Source organism: Pieris brassicae, chromosome 9 (assembly GCF_905147105.1).
Source record: "Pieris brassicae chromosome 9, ilPieBrab1.1, whole genome shotgun sequence".
Lineage (NCBI taxonomy): Eukaryota > Metazoa > Arthropoda > Insecta > Lepidoptera > Pieridae > Pieris > Pieris brassicae.
In genome coordinates, this window is record NC_059673.1 from 18,163,759 (window position 1) to 18,183,159 (window position 19,401).

General features: G+C 34.1%; 2 protein-coding genes across 2 annotated transcripts; both read right to left on the reverse strand.

Annotated features, from left to right (window-relative positions):
• Positions 1–379: 379 nt before the first annotated feature.
• LOC123714155 (interferon-related developmental regulator 2) lies at positions 380–13,133 on the reverse strand. The gene is made up of 9 exons (XM_045668322.1): positions 12,867–13,133; positions 12,000–12,119; positions 10,765–11,012; positions 9,787–9,885; positions 9,343–9,450; positions 1,857–2,039; positions 1,582–1,779; positions 1,228–1,455; positions 380–786 (listed from the first exon to the last, which is right to left on the reverse strand). The coding sequence occupies exons 1-9, from the start codon at positions 12,895–12,897 to the stop codon at positions 700–702; spliced, it is 1,302 nt and encodes a 433-aa protein (XP_045524278.1). The 5' UTR covers positions 12,898–13,133; the 3' UTR covers positions 380–699.
• Positions 13,134–14,184: 1,051 nt separating this feature from the next.
• On the reverse strand, positions 14,185–15,126 carry LOC123714309. Its single transcript, XM_045668530.1, has one exon. It carries the CDS (start codon positions 15,095–15,097, stop codon positions 14,333–14,335), a length of 765 nt encoding a protein of 254 aa, XP_045524486.1. The 5' UTR covers positions 15,098–15,126; the 3' UTR covers positions 14,185–14,332.
• Positions 15,127–19,401: the final 4,275 nt, after the last annotated feature.

Genomic DNA, 19,401 nt, shown 5'->3' on the forward strand with positions numbered 1-19,401 from the left:
TCTAACAAGAACTGCCAACGTTATCATGACAAATATCTTGAAAAAATATTTTCCAAGAAAAACATTCACTTCTGTGCATTGTCTAACACAATGACACAAAGATAAACGCCATTACAATTTAGGAAAATTCAAATAATTAAAAAAAATATGTGTAATTCCTTAGTAAGTCAAGTCAATATAAACACTGTGATATATACTGTACAAGAATCTTGACCATAGACAACAGACAAGTTATGATGATATGCCGCTATGAAATAATTATTACGATATTGAGATAGTTTAGTAATTCAGTCTGTGATCATTCAATTAGTTATATTAACTATTATTATTGATTACATTTTAATACACAGATATTTCAAATTATTTTGTTCCATTTTTGAAATTTACCTGGGATTGTACTGTGGCTTTTATTTCGAAATATAAAATTCCTTTTTTAAAATTTACCTAGGATTGTACTGTGGCTTTTATTTCGAAATATAAAATTCCATTTTTGAAATTTACCTAGGATTGTACTGTGGCTTTTATTTCGAAATATAAAAATCCATTTTTGAAATTAGAACTAAACTGTAGCTCGCAATTGAAACGATGTTATCTATGCCGCGTTTGCATCAGCATCTGTTATTCACTTGACTTACAGCGGAACGACATTTAACACTAGCGTTGTGTTGGAACCGGATAGTTGGTGATTTTTTAGAGTTCTTAAATTGCGAGAGCAGCGGATCGTTTATCTCTGTTCTTATTACGGGCGACTGTTCGGGCTTTGCACGCAGCTGTATTTTGCAAGTGCTGGAAATAATGAAAAATATAATTATAATCAATTACACGACAAACATAACAGTGAATATATTCGCAGAAAAACCATTATTATAGATGCTGAGCAATAGGCCCTTAAACTTAAATGGAGATGGGCAGGCACGTAGCCCGATGTACAGATGACAGATGGTCTAGAGCAGTAACCAAACGGACGGGTCCGAAAGGAAAAAGGGACAAAGGAAGACCAATAGAGCGATGGGCCGACTGGATCGAGAGGGTAGCTGGTAGAAATTGGATGACGATGGCACAAAATAAATAAGGGTGGGAAAAGTTGGAGGAGGCTATATAGACCTATAAATTTATCTTTTTTTAACAAATGTATGTGGAATAAAGGCTAATTATTATCATAATTCTCTAAAGAGACAAATAACTAAAAAAAAGATTAAAATTAGTGAAAATCTCAGATCAACTTACTCGTTGCAACTTATTCTTCCTTGAGTTGCTATGCGCCGGCGCAGGTACAATCGGCGCCTGTGGATCCAAACCTAAGGCTGCTCTTAGCCTCCCACAATGTGGCGACAGGGACTGCAGTCCCGCGCCTAAGGCTGCCGCTAAGGCGGAATAGGTCGCGCGACTCGACCAAGTGTCGCACGACACACTTTCCACGCCGATGCGCACGCGCAACTCCGGCACGTCGCCTTCCTGGAATCAACATCACGCTAATGAAGCAGACAAACGGCACTTTTAGAATTATACATATTGACAACATCTGTCAGCCTTGGAGACTTATCTTTCTCTATCGTCATCTTATCAGTTAACACAACTTACCTCAAAGTACTTAAGGATGTCCCTGAAGGTGGCCCTCTGCACCTTCCTGTCCCGTTTGGCCCTGAACTTGTGCGAGTCCCGGGCCAGGTCTTCCAGGCGAGGCAGCACCATCTCCACCCACTCCTCGTCTCCTTCCTCTTCGTCGTCCGTCACGCGCTCGTACGCGATCGCCACCGCTCCGCCGGCAGCCATACGCACCTGAATATTTTAACTTGATTATTCAAGAGTAATTTAGATTAATAATTAATAATTTAAAATACACAAACAAGCAATACCTCAAGGCTACAAGCTTCCAGTAAATCGGCCAGCCGGGCAAAGGAAGGAGGATTATCCTTGAGCAGGGATCTGGCGTGGTCTGCTTCAGTCAGAGCCAGCAGCAAGGCCCAGCCGTCTATGGCAGCCGCGTGCCACGCCCCCTCTTCCACTACAGAACCCGATACTTTCACGCTGCCGTCGCCCTGAGAAAAACTATTCTTAGACCAGGACTCGATTTTTCCCATAAAATTAAATACGTTTATTATGGAATATAAGATACAAGTATCACTTATTCCACGTCATAAATTTGTGATCGGCAAAGAAGACAGAGACTCTTTTAAAATAGCCAATCATCAAACGACACTTGTTTTTAAACAAATATCGCAAATTAATTAGAAGTAGCCTGTCCAGCACTAGTCCCAGGCCCTTCCATCAACTAGATAATCGTTAACTTTGTAGTAAGCCTTTTTACACAGCTTTTCTTTAATGCATTTCTTACATTTATTAAAAGGCAGAGATAAAAGAGCCTCTGGGATTTTATTAAAGAAGAGTATCCTTTTTCCCAAAAAAGAATTACTAACTTTAGTGTTTAGATTTCATTTGAACATTGATCAATTGCTGACACGGCTCAAGTGTGTTCCCAAACGTTAATAGCTGAAGGCTGTATTGCGCATACACTAACAGCTCTCTAAGTAATATTATGTGAATAGGTGTAAGTAGTATTTAAGATATTGTCTTTGGACAATAAATCAGATTTTAATATTGCTCTGATTCCTCTCAAAGCGGCGAAGACTACTTCAAGCCCTTAATTATCGTGGTGAGCTTTGTGATAATCCCACCACCTCGAACCTTTGATCCTACTCATTTATATATTGACTATTTAAGTGTTAGGGTACCTCTGTAGGGCTCATGGATCTGTAGGGTTGCTAGGTTCTTACATCTCACCCTCTCATATATTTAGTTATCTAGTGCAGCTTGCTCAGACATACATTACATATACAATTCAGATACTCCTGACATACAAGACATATAAATATTAAACACACACAGTCCACTAGCTAGCAAGCTGTATATATAGTATAGTTCGAGGAAATTGCAGCCTGCGTTTGCTCCGAGTATACATTGTGCGTATGTGTAATATTATGTGTGTCTACTATTTTTGTATACTCACAATATTTTCATAAATATATTGCGAGGGAAAGGTAAGTATATTAATTTCCTTGAATTCATCTCTCAGAGATTCCCTACATTTTAAATTATAGTTTGCACGAATAAAAATAAAATTCGTTGGCTGATACGTAGACGGCGTTACTAGCATTACATAAACATTTTTAGTTAAATTTGATAACTGTCTTACTATTGGTTTGTGAGATAGAATCCTTTGTGTGAAGGAACTTTTGTTTGTTTAAAAAAATTTATAAAAAGCTTTGAATCGGGAAAATCAACAGTTTAGAATTGTTTTCCAAAGTTTACACGAAGCGAAATGACGAAAACATCAAATATCTATTTAATTTTGGATGACCGAAAATTGACGGTAATTAAGATAACTGAGAGCCTAAAGATTCAAAGGAATTGGACATATCTTAGACCAATTTCTGGATATCCAGTGTCACAAATCAATGAATACGATGGCTGATTACAAATTTTGAATGTTTGCTGGACAGAAATTTTGCGCTGATGAAGAGCTAATCGCCAAAACTGAGGCCTATTTCGAGACTCAACACGAATCGTATTACAAAATAAAAATCTGTCCGCCTTTGACAGTTATAGAAGGCATCATAATGTTTCACAGATGACACATGACAGATACTAAATCCTCCACCCATAGACCTACAACATCTGCTTCCAACAATTATAGTCAACCATAGCAAGCGCTTAATATTAATACATCATGCAATCTGTACTAATATGATAAAGCATTGTTAGGTGCCTATCTCGAACCTAATTCGCTGTTTTGCTGAAGATTTTTTAATTTTTTTGGAGTTGACTCCTTAAGAAACGATTTGAGTTATAAGGCCCGGTACGGAAATTTTATGAGGAGTAAAATCAAGTGTAACACGAAAAGTTGAGGCGTTACGTAGAAAGAGACAAACATATATATCTGTAGGATTGAACTCATTCTCTCTCTAAAATTGGATTTGTATAAATTGAACACAATTATTATTGTTATTATTATTATTGGAGTTTACTCCTTAAGAAACGATTTGAGTTATAAGGCCCGGTACGGAAATTTTATGAGGAGTAAAATCAAGTGTAACACGAAAAGTTGAGGCGTTACGTAGAAAGAGACAAACATATATATCTGTAGGATTGAACTCATTCTCTCTCTAAAATTGGATTTGTATAAATTGAACACAATTATTATTGTTATTATTATTATTGGAGTTTACTCCTTAAGAAACGATTTGAGTTATAAGGCCCGGTACGGAAATTTTATGAGGAGTAAAATCAAGTGTAACACGAAAAGTTGAGGCGTTACGTAGAAAGAGACAAACATATATATCTGTAGGATTGAACTCATTCTCTCTCTAAAATTGGATTTGTATAAATTGAACACAATTATTATTGTTATTATTATTATTGGAGTTTACTCCTTAAGAAACGATTTGAGTTATAAGGCCCGGTACGGAAATTTTATGAGGAGTAAAATCAAGTGTAACACGAAAAGTTGAGGCGTTACGTAGAAAGAGACAAACATATATATCTGTAGGATTGAACTCATTCTCTCTCTAAAATTGGATTTGTATAAATTGAACACAATTATTATTGTTATTATTATTATTGGAGTTTACTCCTTAAGAAACGATTTGAGTTATAAGGCCCGGTACGGAAATTTTATGAGGAGTAAAATCAAGTGTAACACGAAAAGTTGAGGCGTTACGTAGAAAGAGACAAACATATATATCTGTAGGATTGAACTCATTCTCTCTCTAAAATTGGATTTGTATAAATTGAACACAATTATTATTGTTATTATTATTATTGGAGTTTACTCCTTAAGAAACGATTTGAGTTATAAGGCCCGGTACGGAAATTTTATGAGGAGTAAAATCAAGTGTAACACGAAAAGTTGAGGCGTTACGTAGAAAGAGACAAACATATATATCTGTAGGATTGAACTCATTCTCTCTCTAAAATTGGATTTGTATAAATTGAACACAATTATTATTGTTATTATTATTATTGGAGTTTACTCCTTAAGAAACGATTTGAGTTATAAGGCCCGGTACGGAAATTTTATGAGGAGTAAAATCAAGTGTAACACGAAAAGTTGAGGCGTTACGTAGAAAGAGACAAACATATATATCTGTAGGATTGAACTCATTCTCTCTCTAAAATTGGATTTGTATAAATTGAACACAATTATTATTGTTATTATTATTATTGGAGTTTACTCCTTAAGAAACGATTTGAGTTATAAGGCCCGGTACGGAAATTTTATGAGGAGTAAAATCAAGTGTAACACGAAAAGTTGAGGCGTTACGTAGAAAGAGACAAACATATATATCTGTAGGATTGAACTCATTCTCTCTCTAAAATTGGATTTGTATAAATTGAACACAATTATTATTGTTATTATTATTATTGGAGTTTACTCCTTAAGAAACGATTTGAGTTATAAGGCCCGGTACGGAAATTTTATGAGGAGTAAAATCAAGTGTAACACGAAAAGTTGAGGCGTTACGTAGAAAGAGACAAACATATATATCTGTAGGATTGAACTCATTCTCTCTCTAAAATTGGATTTGTATAAATTGAACACAATTATTATTGTTATTATTATTATTGGAGTTTACTCCTTAAGAAACGATTTGAGTTATAAGGCCCGGTACGGAAATTTTATGAGGAGTAAAATCAAGTGTAACACGAAAAGTTGAGGCGTTACGTAGAAAGAGACAAACATATATATCTGTAGGATTGAACTCATTCTCTCTCTAAAATTGGATTTGTATAAATTGAACACAATTATTATTGTTATTATTATTATTGGAGTTTACTCCTTAAGAAACGATTTGAGTTATAAGGCCCGGTACGGAAATTTTATGAGGAGTAAAATCAAGTGTAACACGAAAAGTTGAGGCGTTACGTAGAAAGAGACAAACATATATATCTGTAGGATTGAACTCATTCTCTCTCTAAAATTGGATTTGTATAAATTGAACACAATTATTATTGTTATTATTATTATTGGAGTTTACTCCTTAAGAAACGATTTGAGTTATAAGGCCCGGTACGGAAATTTTATGAGGAGTAAAATCAAGTGTAACACGAAAAGTTGAGGCGTTACGTAGAAAGAGACAAACATATATATCTGTAGGATTGAACTCATTCTCTCTCTAAAATTGGATTTGTATAAATTGAACACAATTATTATTGTTATTATTATTATTGGAGTTTACTCCTTAAGAAACGATTTGAGTTATAAGGCCCGGTACGGAAATTTTATGAGGAGTAAAATCAAGTGTAACACGAAAAGTTGAGGCGTTACGTAGAAAGAGACAAACATATATATCTGTAGGATTGAACTCATTCTCTCTCTAAAATTGGATTTGTATAAATTGAACACAATTATTATTGTTATTATTATTATTGGAGTTTACTCCTTAAGAAACGATTTGAGTTATAAGGCCCGGTACGGAAATTTTATGAGGAGTAAAATCAAGTGTAACACGAAAAGTTGAGGCGTTACGTAGAAAGAGACAAACATATATATCTGTAGGATTGAACTCATTCTCTCTCTAAAATTGGATTTGTATAAATTGAACACAATTATTATTGTTATTATTATTATTGGAGTTTACTCCTTAAGAAACGATTTGAGTTATAAGGCCCGGTACGGAAATTTTATGAGGAGTAAAATCAAGTGTAACACGAAAAGTTGAGGCGTTACGTAGAAAGAGACAAACATATATATCTGTAGGATTGAACTCATTCTCTCTCTAAAATTGGATTTGTATAAATTGAACACAATTATTATTGTTATTATTATTATTGGAGTTTACTCCTTAAGAAACGATTTGAGTTATAAGGCCCGGTACGGAAATTTTATGAGGAGTAAAATCAAGTGTAACACGAAAAGTTGAGGCGTTACGTAGAAAGAGACAAACATATATATCTGTAGGATTGAACTCATTCTCTCTCTAAAATTGGATTTGTATAAATTGAACACAATTATTATTGTTATTATTATTATTGGAGTTTACTCCTTAAGAAACGATTTGAGTTATAAGGCCCGGTACGGAAATTTTATGAGGAGTAAAATCAAGTGTAACACGAAAAGTTGAGGCGTTACGTAGAAAGAGACAAACATATATATCTGTAGGATTGAACTCATTCTCTCTCTAAAATTGGATTTGTATAAATTGAACACAATTATTATTGTTATTATTATTATTGGAGTTTACTCCTTAAGAAACGATTTGAGTTATAAGGCCCGGTACGGAAATTTTATGAGGAGTAAAATCAAGTGTAACACGAAAAGTTGAGGCGTTACGTAGAAAGAGACAAACATATATATCTGTAGGATTGAACTCATTCTCTCTCTAAAATTGGATTTGTATAAATTGAACACAATTATTATTGTTATTATTATTATTGGAGTTTACTCCTTAAGAAACGATTTGAGTTATAAGGCCCGGTACGGAAATTTTATGAGGAGTAAAATCAAGTGTAACACGAAAAGTTGAGGCGTTACGTAGAAAGAGACAAACATATATATCTGTAGGATTGAACTCATTCTCTCTCTAAAATTGTATTTATATTGTTTTGTAATATACTTTATGTAATACGCTTTATTGAAGTAATATAAATAATCCGAATAATTACAGATATATGTTTGTTTCTCTTATCATTTTAGCAGATGCGTTCATTTACCCTTTTTTCTATTCGATATATATCATAATTATCGTTCGTAAGGAGTAAACTCCAATCGTGCGTCGTAGCTGACACACACACACATTTTTTTTATTATTTTTTAAACACTCATGTTTACTTCAAATTGTCATACATTTTAGATGAAAGATTATATAAAATATGAAGTAAATTAAGTACAATGTATCAAGTGATAAGCTTTAATAAAATAATAATAAAGCCAGAGTTTTTTTTTTATTAGAACAGACGACAAACAGAGTGATACCGCCGCCCATAGACACTCAATGCCAGGGGGCTCGCGAGTGCGTTACTGACCTTTTCAGAAACGGATTGGAATGGATTAACATGACTGGTTTGAATTGAAATAATTGTGATGTCATTTATAGGGGAGCACAGTTAGTTCTTACATTTAAAATGTTAAAGTTTATTCTCGAAAGGCCGGCAACGCACTTGCTAGCCACGGCAATGTGAGTGTCCATGAACGGCGGTATCACTTAACATCAGATATCACTTAATACATTAAAAAAAATTGATTAAAATATAAAATTATTCGCTTATGTGCTGACATAAGCTAGTGTATTATAAAGAGTGTTATTGAATCAAATGTGAACACAACACGGCATCAAAATGACGCTATATCATAAAAAGATAAGTTTTCCTATTCAACAACATTTCCTAAATTAATTAATTAAAAAATTATGACTAAGAACTGACACGCCCTTGAAACGCTCACACGGAAATGTATCAGGAAAATCCTACGCAATACTTTGTATGAATTTTTAATTATCAACACTAAAACTGTACTTTTGATTAAAATTCATTATATTGTCTGTGTCATATTTGTGCAACTAACATTATACAGAGGAGAGATTTTACTTTTTTGTAAAAAAATATAAATATCATTAAAAAAAAAAAACTCCGCAACAAAACCTTATAAATCTTATAGTCGAGACGTTATAAACTTTGGCTTCGGATAAATCATATTTATAACTTTATAGTTACGATCGATGTGTTAACTTAAAAGTTTTTTTAGAAATAATTTGTAAGATAAAATAATTGTTTCGACATAATCATAGATAAACTTTATTAACATTTTATTCATAATATTGTCTTTCGTTAACATAGCTTTTACACATTTAAAGAAAACACTTTTTTACCGGATTCAAGCGATTAAAAAGATCTCTCAATGTTACCACAATGTGGTAAGAGTCCTTAGCATAAGCACTAGTGTGCCCCCTGAGAGGGCATAACATTGAGACTAAGTGTTTGGCTAATTTATATCTGGGTGAGTCGATATGACTATGCTTCTTAAAGGATTGTTATGTTTGTGTATTTTTGGCAATCCAAACATTTTTTGAGGTTTTAAGCAGGCTGTTGTTAAAGATTTAACGTCTAATGACAGTGTTTTAGAATATTTAGTTTAGGCATTGTTTAAATGTTTAGGATATTTCTTAATTCTTCAAAATGATGGTCATGATGACGCATCAACCCCGCGTGCGCAGGAAACTTTTATTAAATTGTATATTCATTCCAATAACAGTATTCCGATAGCCGTAATAATATCTATTAAACAGTTTAAATTCACATTAAAACACTTAACACAAGATTTATTTTATAAATAACTGTTTTGAATACCTTGAGATAACTCCCGCTAAAGATGGTCTCAAAGAGCCGCATGACCTCCAGTACCTCGGCGAGGTCATCTTCCATAAGGTAACAGAGGATGGCCAGAGATGAGCAACACTGGAACATAATATTAAACTGTCTATATACAAAAAAAAACCAAATTAAATATATTATAAAAAAAATTATCTCTCATTCAGCAAATATGTTCAATTTTGGCCGTTAACTTAAACAATAACATGAAAACATTGATATTACACTTGAATACATTTGACTTTAAAAAATATTTCCGTATAACTGGCATAGATATATTTTGGTACTGAAACTCGACTGAAGGCAAAAGAAAAAGCAGAAGCTATATCAAGATTTTAGCCCCAGTCTTTCTTTAGCTATGAATCAAAGGCAACCTTCGGGTATCATTCACTGTTAAGCTACAAAGCGAACAAAACAATGTACCTCAGTGCGTGTGTCGAGTGAGGCAGTCTTGTCAACAGCGGCTGCTGCCAAAGCCGGCCTCACCTCTTGCATAAACCCTTCCACACCATCTTCACCGACCTGGAATTATTGTGATAAAGAAATGATATAACTATAGATTTAGATGATGACTAGAGGTTGTGTGATCTATTTTCTGTGTTAGCTATTTAAGGAACTATGAAAAATCATCTAGTTATCCCGTATGGTTTGTATATGTACTTTTTTTACTTGTCTTTGAGATGTTTTAACTGAGCTTCCATGAAGTATTTTTTCTTTTATATAAAGTTCATTCCAATAAACCTCTAAACAGATATAAACGCGTATTTCAGGCATTATTTCCATAACCCAATATAAGTGCTGAAAATCACTGGGATCGTTATTATACACAATCATACACCAATCCATCGATTTCTAAAGTCAAAATATACTGTTATTGTAAGTCCTACATAGTTCCTATTACCATTTTAGAATATATGTCATTTATATTCAAGACATAAATATACACAAATAATAATTAAAAATAAATAAATAGAAAATTAAAACAGATTTTAACAGTTTGGTCCCTGTGGGAGTGTACCTTTAAATGGCTTTTCTTGCTATATTGCAGTACTCATTCGATGAGGAACTATCTACCAGGAGTCAACTTAAATCTTTAGTTAGAACCTGACCTGTGCAGTTGAACCCAACGTCCCAAGCCTCTACTCCAATGGGAGAAAAATCAAAGGTTTTATATTTGAGCCATTTATTATTTTACCATTTTGTGTTGGTGAAAATATGTAACGTAAAAAGAAGTATATGTATATATAACTTCTAATTTTTTATTACATTTATATTATTATTTTATTTTGTTTACTAAAACAAACACCTATAAAAACGACAATTAACCAATATTAATTTTTTGGTCACAAAAACCAAATTTATGCGCCATTGGGAAATAAAAAAAAAATTACACTAAATTACCTGTAAGGCCAATATTGGAGCAACAGAAGCCGCTGCTTTCTTCTCACCATCCTTTCCTCGTCTGAGAGCCTTGGTGAGGTGGTCAGCCAAAGTCGCCCTTTGTCCGCTCAAAAGCACCGCCAAGTATCGCCTTTGTAAAGCACTCCGTAATGAAACCAACGCAGACGCACGTGCTGCATTCGCTCTAGCGCTTAGTGCATCAATTATTTCCAAGACTTTCTCTTCAAATTTCTCTTGCGCTTCACTCTCTGAAAGTGTTGATTGTTGCTTTTAATAAAACTAACATTTCTAGTTACAATTAAGTAGACATATTTACAAGCTTATTTGATTTACTCATTTAATGATTAAGCCAACAGCAGAGTTTTTAGGGTATGTAGACAAATCAAAGTCAATCCCAGGTCAACAACCACAATAAGGTATCTTAATAATATGATAGTGTCATCAAAAAGTAGTGTCTGCAAAAATTTTATAAACATGTTTTAGCTGATTTAACAGCATATATAATTTGTCACCACTCATAACATTTCTATGCAGAATTAAGCTTTATATATTTGGCTGTTATCACATTGACCTTCAACTTAAATTATGATAAGATATAAGATTAACCTTGTCCGGCTAGATTAATTTATTAAGGATACTTGGTGTCATTGCTTGCCATTGATGTTTGTATCAACCTATTTTAAGACAGATTTATATACATCCGCCTTGCATAATGTAAAGGTCTATACAACATACATAGTATGCACAAGAGTACAATGTAATATTATAGAAAGTTAAATATTAAAATATGACTTATAGTCAATATAGTCATAGCTCCACATATGAAATTTCATTTCATAAGCTTGCTTGTATGTCAGATTGTAAATTATACTTAAATAAGGTTTAAAAGAACAAGAGAATCTGTACAAAGAGAAATGGTAAATTTTACTCTATGTAACAAAATAAGGACTAGAGAAAGATTTTTGCAGGAGGCGATTTTGTTAACGCAAAGGTTATCACACAGCACCATGTCTTGATTTTACTGCTGATTTTTCAGATACAAAAGACAAAACAATGTCTAAGAAAACATAGAATTAAAGATAAGTTGCGGAATCATTGTTGTGCAATATACAAAACCTGACATACATTAAATACAATTGAACATTTGACTTTTGTCAACTAATGATATAATGGTAGACCCTTTATCTTAATTGAAAACAGTTTTACATTAATATATTTTATACTTTGTACCATACCTGCTTCATCATGGATACTTCTAAGATCAGATTGCCCCGAAGTCTCTGAACAGTTGTCATTTGTCATATCAATCCCAGCATCCTCATCTGAAGAGTATGGAAGCTCTGTTCTTCTGTGCTCTGTAATTAAGATTGATATGATATAATGGGAACTGAAGTCTTCCTCATCTAGTTGTAAAAATGCTGAAGGTTTATCATCATTTCAGCAACAGACAAAAACCATAACACTACGAGTTTTTATATATTGTGCAATATTATAACATCAGTTTTACTTATGAGTAAGTGTTTATTAATATTTTACTTAAACTTAACATAACAGCATAGAACCAAAGGACATTATAGTTCTTAGATAGAAATAAAATCAGATGTTTTACAGTATTTAATTTTTTTTAATAACAATATTTTAAATAAAGCTTAAATGTATTGTAATTTTAATAATTATACAATAACATTCAAGAGATTTTTTTTATAGAAATGGTTTCATGTTTTATCAAAACATATTGATAAAACTTACATAATATTGACATGCGTAATCTACCAGCTAACAAGGTCGTGCTTGTTTAAAATTTTAAGGATTATAAATAGCTACAATATGTCACTAGTAAGGTTACTTACACGCATGTTATGAAATAGTGATTGTAGTGTTACGAGTAACTTGTGAAATACGGAACCACATAGACTAAGATCGATTTCTTTGTACCATGTTTTCTGATAAGTGCTTTGTATTTATTTATACGTGGACTGTCATTAGCACAAATATTGCGACCACAAGGTCGCCGCGTGATCTCATTTTGAAAAAATTCCAGCAGACTCATGCAACTTTTGTTCTTTCCATGTTTTTCAAGGGAATAAACCACTGAAACTTACCGAATTTTCCTTTTTTCTTTCCTTTAGGCATGTTGATTTCTGTTTCTCGACGTACAACGACTAACAAAAAAAACTAAAATTCACTATTTATTTTGCTAAATTTCTCACTTAATCAAGACGGAGAAAAGTTTAATATATCAGTTCTTATAGTATAATTGAGACACCAAATGGAACATAAAACTAAAATTTCAGAAAAACTTTTTAACATGTTTTTAACCGTGTTTCATGCACGCGCGCCTCCACTGATTTGCGCGATTTTCCTGACAACTTGTCAATTTTATCCGCCATTTTGCGCATGCGTTGTGAAAGATTTTGGTGTTGCCAATAAGAAGAAAAATTAATGCCACTGGATTTAATTCTTTAAGATTTCCTGTTTATTTCAAACTGAGTCAAATAAATCAGTTGATTGTAATATTTTAAGATTTTAACGCCGCAATGTCGTAAAAACAGCACTAGTCTTGGGAATTTATGTCACACAATATAGATTACGTTTTTACTAAATTATACTATCACTATAGCACTGGCAATCCGTTGTCAAAATATGGCGCAATGCTAAAATAGTCTTTATAAACTTTGAAAATTATTCTGACTCATAAAAAAATGTGTCATTAAATCATTTTGTGCAATTCTTAAAAGAGAAAGATTTATGGGAAAATTAAAGAATTTAGGACATTTTAATTATTTTTATTTGCGTTCCATTTACAAATATTTATGTTAATTTTTTTTTCATAAATATAGGTCTTTTCTTCTACTGTAATTCTGTGCCCTTGGGAGTAGAGACCAGAGCCAGTAAGAGTAAACGTAAACCAGACCGAGAGAGAATACAAGTAAACAGGCGCTGATCAAAGATTTAAGTTGGCGCCTGGTAGTAACGGGGACACCACTGAGCTGGTTTTTTCTCGCTCAGCATATAAGTATCGCAAGTTCTGTTATCATTAATAGAAAAGTAATACTCTGCGACAGGGGATAACTTTTAGCTAACTAAATTATTGTTATTAGTTTAAATATGGTTACTGCGTTTTTACTAGTTATGTGGCGATTGTTTTGGGTTCAATTTATTAATAATTCGTACCTACATATAAACCAGCTTTGTTGATAAAGTTTTGGATTCGAATGCCTGGTGCTGGCGAATCAATAATTGTTTTGGGTTAGTAGGCACAAAAGATTATTCACGGTACTTAGTCGTGAAATAAATCAATCAATGAGATTAAAAAATGTGTCGATAGTGCAGTTTAAATAATAAAAAAATAATTATAACAAACATTTACTATTAGTTGTAAGTAATTTGTAAAATTTTATTCATTCACATGCAGGACAATTTAAAATAAGATTTATTGAAAAACATAATTACAAAAACCGTATTTTTTATAATTTTGAAATCTCTTTTTCACTTTAAATATATTTTCTCTTGGATCTTTAATGTAACAAAGGAACACACATATGGTTATGTCTTACTTACAAGTCATTTACAATAACTTAAATATATAAAATATAAAAATAACGTAAAAGCCGCTGTAAAAAGTCGCAGCTGCATTTCTTTGTTCCTGTGGTGTTTCTTCATTATGCATTTCCTTCCATCGCGCCTTACCCTGATTAGACCCAGACAATTTGCCAAATCTATATTCTGCACATTGAATCGTAACCGTTGGAGGTATGCCAAGATAATGAAGCCGTGAGCTCTTTTTTCTGAATGCAAGAGATCCTCTCATCTCCTCCATCTCTTGTCCATTTATGTACCAGCGAATTTCCGCTCCCGGTGCACCGCGACAATATGCTTGCATATCGTCATTTTCGCCAAACTCCTCTGCCAATCCTTCTAGAACCGGTTTCCTGTGCTTATGACCATGCACCTCCATGTAACCCGTACGTGATTCAAACTGGTAAGGCGGCACTTCTTTCTCAATATCGCACTTGTAGATACCCGTGGCTTCTTCAGTCAATGCGCCTAGCCTGAGGCGACAAGCTGTTGGTCCACAGTGAACTAGCTCAATTCTTCCAACCCCCAAAATTGGGAACGACCTCGTACTTGGCGCAGCACCAGGTTTATATCGGAAAAATTCGGTGTTCCCTTTGAACCAGTTCAGCAGAGTGAAGTTGGCGTCGTATCGGCACTCAATTTCGATCTCATCTTGGCCAGGTGGCACTATGTGAGGGATTATTAAGTCTGTGATATTAAACGGTCGAGACTCGACAAGCACGCTTGCGAATAAGACAAAAGCGATCGCGAGCATGGTGTTGGGACGCGCGCGCGCACGACACTGCTCCCTACGACTCTAACGCGATCTTAATTAAACAGTTTATTAAACTCCAACACTTAACCGTTGAGCTGATCCCTCGGGATACGACGAATTTTTTCGTATTAATTGTTAGACAAATGTATAATTGAGTTTCGCCAAGGGTGGCTGTTAATTTGGGGTCACCCTAAGTGTTTTGAATTATGTTCACTCATATAGAATTAATTTACGATTATTATATATGTTATTTAATTTTTTCAATAACGTTATCTAAAATGTAAGTATTCAGTCTTTTAAAAGTCATTTTTAGGGCTCAGTCGTTAAGCACCTGTGTGTCAAATTTAGTAGTACATTTCAACTGGTAAGATTTTATCAACATCAGCAGTGGAGGGTTGAAGGTGGCAGCTCATTGTACGAATCATCTCAAAATTACGCTTTATGTGTCATTCATTTTGCGAGCTTAGAGGCACGTTTTGCCAAGTATGTTTCCAAGTGACAATACCAGTACACCTATGTTATATTGGCGTAAAAGTAAAATACATTTCTATACGATATGATATAATTCTTCTTAGAATTATAATCCAATCGGCAAAGCCAGTACAATAGTAGACAGATATAAAACATGTTTAGATTTCTTTCTATAGAGGTTTGCGTACTATATAAGTTAGAATTATGGAGACAGGTTGCTCTACACTGAGCGTAGAAGTGAAGAACCTTGTGTTGAAGATGACAACAAAGCTTCCTGTCTCAAATGGTAGCCAATCTCTTCAAATTCACACATGCGCGCGCACACAAACTCACACCAAATTTATTTTTACGACCCTGTTTTCAGGTTTTCTCAGGTCTCTTGTTACAGAGACCAGTCTCTCACATACACTTCCAAATATTATCATCTTAGTGTAATCATAATAACCTTCTATGTATATGTGAGAGAAGAAATAAAGATTATTATTATTTATTTCTAAGGTAATGAATTAAACATTTTGAGATGTACACTTGAGTAAATCTGAGGATCTTGTTTAATTTGTGATGTTAATTGAAATGACCTAATTTCTTTACAAAACGAATGGAAGAGAATTTGAGAGTCTTTGTTCTATAGACAGTGTGATTGTCGGACGTACAATGTTTCCTACATGATGTGTTTGTTTTTTTGAAAACTAATCTAGTAAGTAACGGTTTAAATTAAAATATCAATAAATCTCAGTGTGTATATTATGGGTGAGGACAATTTCGTCAGCGGTGTGATGCTTATACTCATGGAGAGTCTCTCTTAGTTTCCACCCTTCATCACAAATTACGAATTTTATAGCTATAGTCTACGCTCTTCCGAAAACTATATCCTCGGAATCTCATAACTCACTTTCTTCCCGTCCCTATCCGCTTAGCTGTAGCATCCTGTCCACATCGTATTCCTAAGTCATCTGAAATTATCGTGATTCATGTTCCCTTTTCTTTTTCGTATGTCCTTTTTCATATCGCGCAATTAGGCAGATTTTTTTATATGTACTTGCCAAATTTTTGGTGGAGGCTTTATAGTTTTAATATTTTAGTTAGGTAACCAACACTATTATAAACTTTTAAAAAAATTACTAAACTAAATGTATTAACAAAGAATTGCCACGTACGGGCCTACATTAGTAAATATTATGACATTGGAAGACATGTTTGTTATGTCAAAAAAATGGAAACAGTTATATCACTAACATTAATAGGATTAATATGTGAATAAAAATCCAAATGAATTATATATAAGCCTATTATTTTTCTACAAAATTTCCCTCTTCGTTCACTTGAAACGCGTTATGGTGAATGCTTGTTCAGAGACAATACCCCAGATTTCATATCACCTCGATATCCGTCGGTCTTCAACTGAGCGTTTTTAAGATAGTTTTTGCCGCACACCACCACTATGTGGAACCAGCTTCCCTTGAAGTATTTCCGAACCCATGCGACTTTGAAGAAAAAATACCAATTCTTAAAAGGCCGGCAACGCACTCGCGAGCCCACTGGCATTTAGAGTGTCCATGGGCAGTATCACTCAACATCAGATGAATCTCCTGCCCGTTGGCTCCCTAGTATATATATAAAATGGTTTGTGATAGTCCGTTCCGTCTAGTCATAATTGATATATCCACGTTTCCATATATTATATGAAGTCTGTACACCAAAGTTCTTCAATAAAATCCATATTAATTTCCCATTTACATAGTAATTGATATTTAGGGGTCGGGAGTGTCTTGGGCCCACGCGTCGGAAGCAAGACATTACAATTTTATTAGCGGTAATCTTCTTAAGTGTTATCAGCCTAATTGAATAATGCATCGCGATCGCTATGCCTAACGTCCATTGTTTTAATATTAAAGAGTCATTGGTAGATTTGCAAAAGTTTCGATTTCGCTTATATTATCAAAATCAGTCAGCAGCTACCCTGAGCTTGGGAATACGAAGCGGTATTTCAATGGTATGGTACGCTTAAAATATGCTCGCATGTTAAAGACCTATGTCCCCCAAATGGGGTAGAGGGCTTCCAGCTTCCATCAGCCTGATCGGTTCTAGACAGCTCTCTTAATTTCACTCCACGTCATTCTAGCTTTTTTTGCTTCTGCAATGATGCTTCGCTGCAGGTCTGTTTTGGGCAGTCACGTTTCCTTTTGCCCGGAGGATTCCATTCGAGGGCTTGCCTGGCAAGGTGACTTGGATATCTCCGGAACGTATGGTCCACCTATTTCCACTTTAGGCGAATTATTGATCTGTCAATTAGCACATAGAATAGAGCTGCTAGAACCATAGCCGATGGTTATAGATTCTCTCGGGCCAGGATATTTTAAGGATTTGACGAAGGCTTGCATGTGGGAGACCCAGTAAAATCTAGTATGAACAACAGAGTGTACCTACCTATTAGACGAAGATTAATTACGTCGATAACGAAATCTGACGCTTAATGGTTCTGACGCCTTGAACTTATATCTATTTACGGATACTATAACAAATCTAAGATCCTTCATTAAGGTTATCAATGTCGGAGGTGTTTACGTATTCCTCTCTTCAATCGGCAGCTCACATCTGAGCGTCGTGGTCAGCAAGAAAGCACCCGGAGCGAACTAACTGTTTCCACCGGTTTTTGTCCCACCATCTTTTCGTTTCCATCGTTTCCAACCACAGTCAGTTTCTCCAAATTCTCTGTGCACCGTATGGCCGATATACGATACAATCGGCTGTATGGTAGATAGGCTTTAAGTGAACTTTACACTAAATAAATATAAATAATAAGTAAAAACACGTCAAAGTGAACGTGGATTAGGGTCACAGAAAAGACTATTAATATTTACAATGAAACATTAGGATATTAAGAAGAATTAGACTAAGTAGTTGTTAGTCTAATAGCTGATACAGGATGACGAGGTTACAAGAGAACATTGTGCGATACACTTTGATACAATTTATATCGTACTACAAAATCAAACTATACAAAAAATACAACCTTATCTGCAAAAAATACTTTGAAGCAAGAGAGAACATTCGAGAAAAGTTTCTTAAGTTTTAAGGATTTCCGAAAGTAAATTAGCTGTATAGATTCCTGCAAGTACTTTGGCATTGAATCCATATAATGTCTACGTATACAATACGAACAGATATTTTTACACGCTATTTGTAACCGTTTTAACTGGGCTGAATTATATTTGCTTTTACTATTTCAAACCCCTTCTTCATACAATACAAGGCAAACCCAACCATTTCAAATTACTTTCCTTCATCATATCAACTATTTACGTAACTCAGTCAGGAATCGTATACCTTCAGATAATAGAAATTACCAGCAAATAGATATATTTAATGTAACTAAAAAATGCTTATAAAATAATACAGAAAACTTTGGTAACCTTTTAGGGCTTTGTCATCCCTGTTAATATTAATCATATTATAATGATCAATGCGTCTTACAATTTTTTATAGACCTAGTCTTGCCATAAATACTGAAACAAAGAAAAAGCAATTCTATTGCAAATAACATTTATTACTGTTAGTTAAATACATAGATATAAAACAATTTAAAATATAAAAAGCTTATTTGAAGTCTCCATTCGCTGCAATACAGTACTTTAAACGTTGAAGCCAGTTATCAAGAGAAGCACGCACTAAGAGGCTTTTGAAGAAAATTGTTCACTGCCAACCGTACGGTACGTTGTTTTAGGGACTCAACGACGGCGTGATGGCGTTTCATGGCGTTTGGAGCAAGCCGTACTCTCTAAAACTGACCTTAAATCATAATCCAGCTAATTAAGATTGAGACTAAACGACGG